The sequence below is a fragment of the Pinus tabuliformis genome, chromosome 1_1, assembly GCF_031772625.1.
Source record: "Pinus tabuliformis cultivar Carrire ecotype Pingquan chromosome 1_1, CPIR1, whole genome shotgun sequence".
In the NCBI taxonomy this organism is placed as follows: domain Eukaryota; kingdom Viridiplantae; phylum Streptophyta; class Pinopsida; order Pinales; family Pinaceae; genus Pinus; species Pinus tabuliformis.
This window is the reverse complement of record NC_142297.1, coordinates 468,511,817-468,524,269: the sequence shown is the minus strand read 5'-3', so window position 1 is coordinate 468,524,269 and position 12,453 is coordinate 468,511,817. Positions and strand designations below refer to the sequence as shown.

The 12,453-nt window shown below is 38.1% G+C and overlaps 1 protein-coding gene across 1 annotated transcript in view; it reads right to left on the bottom strand.

Moving 5' to 3' along the window:
• LOC149213778 (uncharacterized) overlaps positions 1-11,024 on the bottom strand; it is a 134,891-nt gene extending 123,867 nt beyond the window's left edge. The window contains exon 1 of the mRNA XM_089392118.1: positions 10,753-11,024. Coding sequence (XP_089248244.1) covers positions 10,753-10,905 — 153 coding nt within the window. The 5' untranslated portion in view covers positions 10,906-11,024. The remainder of the gene's footprint in view (positions 1-10,752) is intronic.
• Between the last annotated feature and the right edge of the window lie 1,429 nt (positions 11,025-12,453).

The following is a 12,453-nucleotide window of genomic DNA, read 5'->3' as shown; positions in this document are numbered from 1 at the left end:
GACAGTTGTAGACCCTCTCATTTGTAGAAGACAGAGGGAGTTGGATTCCGGATGTGGAATGATAAACTGCAAGCCTGTGACTACCTCGAGGATCGTAAGTTATATGGTAGTGATGTTGGACCAGATTTGGGAATGCCTCTGAGTTTCATAAACTCATTCACATTGATGTTCTTGGTGAACCTCCATCCGGACATATGTTTTGCAGTTAGCATGGTGAGCTCATATTTGGTTGAGCCTCACTGGATTGGTGCCAAGAATCTTCTGAGATATCTACAGGGCACAATCTCTCATGGATTGAGATACACTGCCAGAAAGATGAAATTGCATTATTATTCGAATGTTGAATGGGCAGGCAGTGTGGAGGATCACTAGAGCACTTTTCAGTGTTAGTTCTCTTTGGATTCTGCTTCGATGCAGGGAGCAGAAGTCGGTCGCTATAAGCACCACCAAGACTGAATACATGGCTACGAGTATGATCTTGTATGAAGCTGCATGGTTGCGGAATTTCTTAGCTGTTTTCGATTATTGAGGAATCCTGTATTCGACAATTGCTCCAGCGGACAGACATCAGATACTGCCTTATCTGGGATATGGAAAGTCGATGAGCAAGGAGGCTCCATCGCACTGAGATGATATATAGGTCGCTAAAGCCTCGGGGGAAAGATCAAATTTGTGATTTTCCCGAATGACTTGGAGTCATCAAGAGACCTTTGTAAAAGGGTCCTGCATGTTGCATACATTGAGCTCTGGGAGCTCTGTGGGGCTTACAGAATCTACTGGAGCAACATACGACCACAGGGTGACTCACCCTCCCCTGGTGGTGCGCACTGGAACAAGATGATTCGCTCTCTTGTGGGACAAGATGATTCGCTCTCTTGTGGAACAGGATGATTTGCTCTCCTGTGTAGCAGGATTGATGTGTTCTCCTGTGAGGCCTGGATTGATGTGTTCTCCATGGCGATTGTAGCAGGATTGATGTGTTCTCCTATGAGGACAGGATTGATTAAGTTCTCCTGTCGAGGCATCCTACCCATGCAGTCTGGGACTCATGGGAAGTACCTCTCATCTGATCAATGAGCAGGGAAATGAAGTTAGGGACCATAGTAGTACCGATGGACGCATCGTTGTATCTATCGTACTCCCTACGCTAGGATGTCCTCCATTGATCTGGGATCAATAGTACTAGTCTGGGACCAATGGTAGGAGTTGTACATACTATGACACTGACTTCGAGTCGGCTGAGACTGGTCTGGGACCAGTGGTACATAATCCGTGACTGACTTCGTGTCAGTGCAGGACTGGTCTGGAACCAGTGAGAGTGGTACATACTATGACGCTGACTTCGAGTCGGTTGAGACTGGTCTGGGACCAGTGGTACGCACTCTGAGTCTGACTTCGGGTCAGTGGAGAATGGTATGAGACATTCTCGATCAATTCTTCTTCTTCATAGTTGAGCAGAGCAGAGCTAGCAGAACTAGCAGCGCTGAGCAGAGCTGAGAAGAGCAGAGCTAGCAGAGCCAGCAAAGCAGAGCTAGCAGAACCAGCAGCGCTGAGCAGAGTTGAGAAGAGCAGAGCTAGCAGAGCCAGCAGAGCAGAGCTAGCAGAACCAGCAGAGCTGAGAAGAGCAGAGCTAGCAGAGCCAACAGAGCAGAGCTAACAGAACCAGCAGCGCTGAGCAGAGCTGAGAAGAGCAGAGCTAGCAAAGCCAGCAGAGTAGAGCTAGCAGAGCCAACAGAGCTGAGCAGAGTAGAGTAGAGCAGAGCCAGCAGAGCTGAGCAAAGATGGGCAGAGCAGTGCAGGGCACTGATGGCAGAGATAGCATAGTCGGACATATGGATCAGCTGATGGAGTTCCCCTTAGTTGAGAGGGAGTGTTAAATTGGCAACTAGGGCAAAACTCCATGTGGGTCAGCTTATTTATGGCAGCTGATAATTTTATTGGATCCCTCTCGTCGAGAGGTGTAGGATTGATCCAAAGATCATCCGATTCCGATAAGTATTTATGGAGATATGAATTTATTTTGTTTATGTAATTATTATCAAGCCGACCAGCTCTTATGTAGGCTCTAGAAGCCAAAACGTCATGTCTATTCAACCTTACGCTTTTAGTATAAATAAGAGAGGATGTGAAGTCTTTTATACACACAATTCTTGAGGGATCTCCTCCTCTCCACGTCTTGGGTTTTTGGAGAAGGAGTGAGACACCAAGAGAATCACACGCTGGTCCAAAGATGATGCCCTAAATGATAACGCAGTCATGAACCCACATGCAATAGAGATAATACGTGAAGGGTAGCCACAGTTACGTAAAGGATAGCCGCAGGTAGCCGCAATGGAAACTCAATACGCTGACCACCTAACATTATATGCTCGTGAAGGATAGCTACAGGTAGCCGCAGTGGAAACTCAATACGTTGACCACATATCATTATACGCTCGTGAAGGATAGCTGCAGGTAGCCGCAGTGGAAACTCAATACGTTGACCACATAACATTATACGCTCGTGAAGGATAGCCGCAGTAACATTATACGCTAGTCATTGATACACAGGTCCTGGAGATTCTTACACGCAGATGATGAAGAGCCGCATTCTTCATGGTTACGTTCATATGCGAGATATACGGAGCCACAATTAGGAAACGCAGTGATATATGGAACCCGCTGTCTATACGGGAAAAGCAGTTAGGTATGGAAGTTCGCACAACAATGAAGAAATGTAATACGCTGTTCTTGGTAGCCCTAGCCGCAGTAAGCCGCAGGCTTATGAGGATGCAAAACCTTGTACGTTGGACCCTATGCGCTGTCATGGAATGTTGATCATGACATTTATACATTGGGAATAATTAACACGTTGTTCATATATATACACGTTGTTTCATATGACATATATCAACGTTGTCCAATGTTGAATATATACACGCTGACCACATGACATACTGCTGTTCATAAAAGTTCATGAAGAGAAAATTTTACGCAGCAACTCTACAGAACATATACGCAGGTCATACGCATATATGGTATACGTTGCAATGGAGATAAGAAGCCGCAATCACGTAGAGAAGAGCTGCAGTAGGGTTTGACTGCACCTAGGGTTTAGGTGCAGTCACAACCTCAATGCCAAGAGCTATGAATAATGTCATCGCAGTGGAGAATAGTCTCAACAGCATAACAGTGACAAGGGTTACATAATAAAGCAGTAATGAGACTCACTGTCTCAACAAATATACAGTGACGACAAAGATATATTGCAACAATCCACATAATGATGACTTCAATAATGACTGTCTTAGTGCATCAATGAAAGCATCGATATCACAATGAGTGGATCACATTGATATGAAGCAAGAGTGAAGATCTCCGTAATGATGGCTCCAATGGTGCTGAAATAAGGAGGATCTCAGCAGCGATGAAAAAGAGGATTAGAGATCTGGTATATGGATCTCTGTGACATGCAGCAGTGACTTGGAGTACAACATGATGTATGCGCAGCATAGTGATGAGATCATGAGCAGCATGATGATACATGCTACACGGTAAGGTGCAGCAAATGGACGAAAGGTAGCACTACGATAGGTGAAGTCGTCACCTTGAAGAATCAGTTGAAGCAGAATGTATTCAACTGATCTCATCGTCATAGGAGATGATCTATGCTCAGATCTAGATAAGTCAAAGTGTTGACTTCTGTTGTAAATGTATTATCTCTCTCTCTCTCTTTCTCTGTTGAACTTTGAAGAAAATTAAAGAAGAATTGATCAAGGGTTTCCCCACACACTGTGGGGTTTGTCCCTGGCTTGCGCCATATCTTGTGTCCTCTTGTCTTGGCTTGTCTTCTGCATATTATATTTATGTTCTATCTGCAGTTTATCGTAATGCTGATGTGATTGCTAACTGTGAAAATTTAAATAAATTGCTCTAGGATAAAACATACCAAAAATTAACAAAAACCCATGGGTAAACTCTTCTCATAGAGATTCCATTGACGAATACCAAGACCATGACCCTTGACACAATCTGCCTCTCCAAGACCAAGCCATCAATCCTCATCGTGTCACTACTGAGATCACTATCTTCGTTGCACCACAGAGGTCATCATCATCGTGATCTTCATCAGTACTGCAACACCATGATCTTCATCCCTGTTGCATCATAGTTTTACTACTATTGTACTTTATCTGAGATCATTGTTGTACCTTGACATCATGAGACCACAAAGATACAAAGTCATGATCCATATCTATTATTATTATTACAGTTCTGTCAGGATCTAAACTATGATCTTTGTTGTTGCACCTTGTAGCTCATCAAGCCTTCATTACGTTAGATCTGAATACTGTAATAACTAGTGAGACTGTATGTCTCCCATCACAGGTATGTCGAGGATCTGAAACCCATTACATCTTCAGAGTTACGGCAAGACTGTAATATATATATGATTGAGACAACATCTAACATAATCGTTATTGGGCCGAGAGAGTAGTTCTGTCACTGTTGTTCACTGTCTAGTCTTCTACAGGAGTACCACCCAGATCTATGTATGCCATTATTGCTGCTAGATCATTGTTATACTGGGATAGATATGCCGAGAATATCAACTTCTTGTTGCGTCCTTACCCATGGTCATAACTGCACCTAAACCCAAGACATTGGTGCAATCAATACCCTTTTGCGCCTCTCTTGACTATGGCTATCTCACTTGACTGTGGCTACCTTGCTTTATTGCGGCTCCATTGTGGCTCCATTGCGGATATGACTGCGGCTACCTTATTCTACTGCAGCTCCACCTCATGCGAGTGTAACTACACTTGATGAAGACTTGTATACATTTACATGGACTCATGACATGATTCTTTGACATAGAAATAAATCCTAAATACATTAAGAAGAAGTCTTTCATCTAATGACATTTCTTGCTCATGAAACCCATGCAGCAAGATTACAAACATAATTTATTTTCTATTATTACATCAAATACAAAGATCATATCATTATGAAGACCGAACCTAGTTACACTTTCTTCAACACTCCCTCTTAACTAGGGAGGTATTCACAATGGTACTTGGTCATTCTCAATCTAAAGAATTTCTCATAAGAAGAATCAGATTTGCAATCCATCTATTATAGCATCATTTCAACCAACATTGTTTCCATTTAGCAAGGCCTTGACTAACAACTCTATCTCTCACTTAGATCAGAGCAGACAATGTTTGTGAGACCAATGATTGATAGACACACATCATCATTGTCTCTCTTAGTGTCATACCCACTCGGGTGTTCTTCGAGTATGCCCTACTAGGAATTTTCTCATCTTGGGTTCCCAGCCCTCAAGAATATCAATCCTCTTGCCCACTCTTATATTGGATGCCCTACCACATCCTCAAAGAGTGTCGGATGCCAGTTGATTACACAATCCTCCATTCTTTCTTCCAAACTGAAGACAAGAATGTCGTGTCTCACTCTCCCTCTTAACCAAGGACGAGTTCCAAGTTTATTTTTACTCAGAAACTTGCTCGAGTTCCTTTACTCATAGGAACCACCCAGAGCTCCCTCTTACACAGGGACTCTATCATCAATACTTTATAGGGTCTTCTAGTTGACTGACGATCCACGATCTCGATGTCATCAATTTCTTCACATGTAGGGTTCAACCATCCATCACTTTCCTCTATCATGTCATTCCTTCTTTCTCGGAAAGTATCCTCCTTGGCTTTACATCTGGGGCTTCCTTTATCAACTCATTTGTCTTCACTTTTCATCAACAATGATTGCTATGGATCACAAGGTACATAGTTGTGACATCCTTCACAACTCTCCTTTCCTAGATCCTGCACACATACCCAGACTGTACCAAGAGGTCAGACACCAAAAACAAATTACATATTACCTTTTGGTGATGGCCTTCTTTCAGTGACATCTTCTTGTAGGCATCAATCATCCCGCACACATGTTGACACATCTCCCAATGATATATGTTGTCAAGGGTCCTGATCTTTTCAAACTTCCATCAGAGTCTTCACATCATTCCGAGAGGTTTCCTGGTCAAGTCTTCCTGATCCTCTGGATGTTGACTACCTTCGTCATGGTTGCATGCTTCACGATCTCTTCCATTCTCATATCTTTTATTCCCAGGAACTCTCATAGTTCTTCAATGGTCATCAACTACCTCATACTGCATTATGAGGACATATTATGTTGATTTCATCTAATCTGACTTTTGTCTTTCTGCATCCTTTCAGAGGAGATCTTTTTCTTCTTGATCATGCTTGATCCATTTTATCTGCAACCACATATCATGACATTATAATATCAAATGCAAATACAAGTACAATCATACATACCTTATTTTTCTTCAGGTATCTTTCGGCAGCTTCCCTGATTGAACAATTCTTCAATCCCTTGATCTGCTTCATTCTTCATGTCATTGAACCACCATCTCATGAGTTCCAAGAGCTGGAATTTTGACGAGACATTTGCTTCCTTCCCAAACTAGGAGATCCTCCACTGAGATCTCTATCAGAGATCCTTCAAAATCTGGTATATCTCCATCTGGCAAATGTTTCCTTTGACCTTGATGACTTCTTCCTTTCCTTCAATATTCAACGAGATTCCCAAGAGCAATGTTCTTCATGATTTCATACGAGCTCTTGCTTCCATGATGCCACGATGCATCTTACTATGTTCATATCTGCAGAGACTTCTGATAGGATCCTTTTGAGAGGGATACCATCTCATCCATATAGGAGATCCATTGCTCCCTCTTTCACTGATCCTTTCCTCAGCTTCCTCCATCCTTCCGGCGATATGAGTTCCTCTTCCAGAACATTGTTTTGTCTTATCAACTTTCCCTGCACTTATATGTGACTCATCATTTTTCCTTTCTCTATCTGACATAGAGACCATAGACTGTTGATCGAGGTAACCTTCTTGCTTATCAATATCAATGATGATTATTTTCTCACCATTTTTCCCAGATCTCGTAGCTAAGATCTCATGAAGATTTTTCCTCATTCTTCTTTACTGCATTTCAGATAGTATATCCTTATGTAACCTTCTTATGTCTCCTTTCTTAATTCATAGGACCTTCATGTCTTCAAAGGAGAACTCAATATACTGACTTCATTTCTTCATAAGGATCCTACTGCAAGAACTCTGTCTAACCCATAGATCTTCTTGCACTGATGAAGTCAATAAAACAAGACTTGATTATAGAATAAAAGATACTTACTTGATATTGTGAAGACAAGATCTTCACCTTCATCATGTTGGCTGATGCTGAGGTAGATGCATTGATGTTTCCTCTGGATATGATCCTTGCTTGAAGCTTCTCTTCAAGTCCTTGAACATATGGTCCTTGCAGCATCAACTAGAGGTTGCTTGCCATGATGTGATAGGATTGCGCAGCATCTTGATTTGACTCCTGTTCATGTAAATCATGTTGTAGTTGATCTGCTTCTTTGAAAGGGAATCTGAGCTGCTCTCTGAAGAGATCAATCACTGTAATGCAGAGATCATGCCATGGTGTGGAGTGTGAGAGACACCAATGCTGTTTCAGACCTTCAAAACCCTTGCTGAAGATGACTGAAGCTGTGAACTGTTTATTGGACCTTGATCTTCTTCGGTAGATTGTCTCCTTGATCATCTTTGTGTTTACAAACTGTTGTTGTAGACTTACCCTTTGATCTAGGGTTTGATCAAGGTATAGTTCTTGATCTTCTTTGCTATACTTGAATCTTGATGTTGGCATGTCTTTTTTCTGCCCTTCTTTGACTGTTGAACCAATCGCTCTGATACCATGTTGAAGAATCTAGGGCATGCATACTTAAGATGATTCTTCGTTACATGATAACAATTTGTGAAGCATTTAAACAATATATATTAGCTTGATGATTACTTCATTATTAGCATGTGTTTGTTAACTTCATCAAACTGCTATCAAAACAAAAGAGACAACAACACAAAAGTTTTGGCTTTCTGCTATACTCCATCTACACCATAGATCATGAGGTAGAGATGGTGTGAATCAGTAAAGAGTCGTAATGTTTTAGTAGTTGTATAAAATAATAAATGACAGGTTAAAAGAAGGGAATATTGTTGTTTAGTCAGACTAAAGGTTGGGGAAGAGAATTTCTATGGTTGCACTACCTCCCAAGTCTCTCAAAAGAAAATCAAGACCTGTACTATTCTCGCATGTTTGTTAATCATTGCTGGGATGGATTTAATCAGGGAATGTGTGCACTAAAAGGGAATCCTTAAGCTATGTTGGTAAATGGTTGACAAGAAGAGGTCCAGTGACTAATCAATCTGTTGGTTGAGGTGCTTAGAAATTTATACAGACAAATCAATGGTAGGCGCCAAAATTGGCTCAATATTGCAACAAAAAAATGATTTTTCATCCTGGTGGCCCCACAGCCCCACCTAGGGGCAACCAACAAAACAACTTTCTTGGAGACGTTTCAATAAAATATCATATTCATGTCTATTTTATATTGCTATGTTTAATTCCATTCAATCTATTTATATAGGAATTTGGTGCATTAGATGATATATGAGTTCTCATGAACATGCGTTTAGTCATAAAAATATGTGATTGCCATTGTTAAATGGTGCAATTTTATATGTAATTGTTGAAGTATTTGTTTGTTGTTTTGTGTTTGTGCAAACCCTGCATATAAAGATCACTGAACGAATATAAACGAGTTTAAATGGAGATTTATGCTGGTGCAAATAAATTCTGCATAAAGTATGCATCAGAAATCACATGCAGTTGGAATTCTACTCAGAATTATTTTAAGCCACAAATCCGTCCCTGGTAGAAATTTCAAATGGATTGTAAGAGGGAAAGTTTGAGTTCAATACTGCACTGGCCAAGGAAAGACAGATGGGTACATAGCAGACTCTAGACTCTTTGTAGGTATGTTCATGATTTTGTAAGAATGTTATAGTATTGGGCATTTACAGTATGAAATTTAAATAGTTGTAAAAAGCGACTTTCATATAATAAAGACCTTATTGTGCTGTATGTAATGACCCAAATGGGTATATATGAGGGTTAAACATACAGGAAAATACTAAATAGCCCTGTCAGTCAGTGGTTGAGTGTTGTGAATTACAAGCAAGAGGTTATGGGGTCAAATACCTGCGGCTGCCTCTATGAATATTCTGGGTTTCACTATATGTCCCTGCCATGTTAGTTTGTCCAAACTACAACTGGTAAGTTTAACCTAGGTACCATTATCAGAATGAGAAGAAGTTCCTTGTGGGTTTCTTCGATATGCATGTCATCAAAAAAAAGTGAATACTAGACAGTAGTCAGCCTGATAGCAGATCTACCTGCAATGAGTCAGAACTACTATATATAAAAGGTCAATGGAGTCACTATTACACATATGATTTAAGATTATTGTACTTGGGTGTTTTTGGGTTATCTGGAGTTCTTAACACAATAATTGAGTAGTTATTATGCAATTAATTATAATCCTAACTTTAGCAGTTGTACTGCACGTCAAAATTTGGAGTACATTGTGTGTATGAAGGTTTATCAAGCTCTAAAACACACAAATCTGAGATTCTCGTGGTAGTTTCAATTACTAAGTTGGTGAGAGAAATTTGGAGCAAAATATATTTCAAGATCTAAATTTTCTATGTTTATGGTTGATTGCTTTTTTTGCATATGCTGAGATTCTACAACGAAGAATATTAACTTTACAAAGAAAAGCAGCTTCTCGTCTGTTATTACTCTACTGGGATAATATTGTTTAATAAAACAAACTCTCATTTCCTGTATATCATATGGGCAATTCCCTATGTTTCTAGTTCATGGGTTTTTCTACATTGGCTGAAATCCGACATGCAAGAATAATAAATTTACAGTCAAAAACAGCTTCCCATCTGTCAATCTGTTGGGACAGTGTTGTTTAACCAAGCAAGCCCTTGCTTCCTGTATAGGTTTATATGTTTCTAATTCATGGCCTTTTCTGCATAGGCTAAAATCATATACAAACATACAGACCGCATACTCCAGTAACTACTTAAAGTTGTTAATATTACCAAGATGGGAGAGATTAAAATCAAAATATTATATAAACGTAGATTCCCAAAAAAACACAGAAACTCATAATACTTTTGAAATGAGTAAAATAAAAACAGAAATCCTAGAAAAAGACGTCCTACTAAAGTCATCAATTGCAATTGCATTCATAACCACCAATATATTCAGTTCGACAGAATAATGACACAGTAATTCTGACACTTTATGATCCAAAAAAATATGACGTAGGAGTATCCTACAGTTAATATTTCAAGTTATTGCTTCAAATCTACCATGCTTTTTGAAAACTTTTTTGCTCATCATCGGAGGTCGGAATCAGGAAAGCAGTGCTTCCAGGACTTACCATCCATTAACAAAGGTAACACAAAAAAATAAATGCACCACGAGAAGGGTAGCATGTTACACAAGGTAGGATTGACAAAATAGAACCTCCGTGCAGTCCCTCAAACCACATTATATTGTCATTTCCAAAAGCTTCAAAAAAATCTCAAAACAATCAATTTAATAACCCTAATATTTCCACAAAATTTGGTCTGATACAGGGAAGAAAAAATAACCAAATGAAACTCCACAGTTGCTCAAAACAATAGATCTTACAACCATGATTTCACAATAGATACACTTTATATATGGTTTCAAACTCAGAACCCTTATATTTAAAATCTCAAAATAAAAAAAATAAAAATAAGATAGTGTACGTTAAGCACCTTGGATAGGTCGAGGAGAGCATTTTCCCTGTGCTCTGGAATCGTAAGCTCCAGAACCAGTTGCTCTGCAGTGGCCATCCTTTTCTCCCGGCTATTCTGATTGGGGTTATTTGGGGTGGAATTCTCGTCTACTGAAACAATTTTGGCCATCATTGCGTCTGCGCTGTGAGCGAAACCTCCGAATGAAAATTAAAATTGCAAACGGCTTGGTGAGAGTAAGAAGGGCGGAATGGAAAGAGCTTTAAAATAAGAACGGCTTGGCTTGGCCAGAGGGTATAAATAGTCGGAAGGGCTTTAAAAATAAAATGGAAATTAATAAACATAATAATTTATAATAAGTAAATAGACTTTACTTATTTTATGCCATTAAAAATTAGTAAATTAGTTAGGGTGTGGATTGACAGAGTTTAAATGTGGACCAAAGTTTTAATGAAGAGTTTGTGGGATTTGTTATTAATTGATTATCATTATTCGTAAAGTTTTTGATGGGTGAAGGGTTCAATGGAAATATTGGGCAAAATCCACTATCATAACCCACTATGCTGAGAAGTCTTCATCAACAACTAAGGAAATATCTGTACTAAAATAATTTTAGTAAATTTATAATATTAAAATAATTTTAATAAATTTATAAAAATGTAATATTATAAATGAAAAAATAATACTAAATTATTTTAGTAAATTTTATTTTGAAAAAAAAAAAAAAATTATTTTAAAAAATTATTTATATTTTAAAATATTGAAAAAAAGTTTTGTAGATTTTTATAGTTTTGATATGTGAAAATTTATATATAAATTATAATAATTATTATTAAAATATTATTTTTCATAAATCGGTCTTTCTAAAAAACAAAAAAAAAATATTGTTTTGTTTTAATTTTAGTTCTTTTTATAGGATTTTAACTCATTAATCAAATCTTGACTTTTATTTATTTATTTATTTTTATTTTTATTTTTTTTACAATGTTTTGTATTTGGTTGACTTGGATTGTTTGTTTCTTATTAATATTTACGTCTTTAGATTTTTCTTTAATTTTATTAGTATTATTATTGTTATTAAACTAGTTGTTATATTAGTCATTATAGGAATATTATTTGATCTTGATAATCATTATTAAAATATTAATTTTCATAAACTAGTCGTTATATGATATTTTGGTCTCTACATCGCCTTCTATTTAAGTTTGTGCCATGATCTGCTTCTTCATTTGGTCGTGATGATGAACCAGACTAGCTGGTTGGAAATGCGTTGGCAATATTTTCTCCTATGTGATTTCTACCGAAAAGACTCTTCTTAATGTAATATGGATCACAAAACACTGAATTCAAAAAAAAATGGTATTGTAATAATATTTTAAGAAAATTATTTTTTATCCTTCATTTTTTTAGTTTTAGAGATAAGAAGTCATGACATTGAAACAATTAATGATGTCAATACTAGAGTCAAAAATGAAGTTATTGTGTAAATTAGGGGACTTTACTTAAAAACAAAAAATTGTTCCTAGATTGGTAAAGGTGCTAGTATGGATACGAAGGCTCATTTGTTGTCAAACATGCAATCAGAAAATGAGTATGAATAAGTACTGGGATATTTGCAACATTGCATAAATACCAACTATAAGCCAAAGACAACCCATGCATGGATGAACAGTTAGTGATGTTAATTTCATAGTTATTAGTGTACATGCACATTTTTCTAGC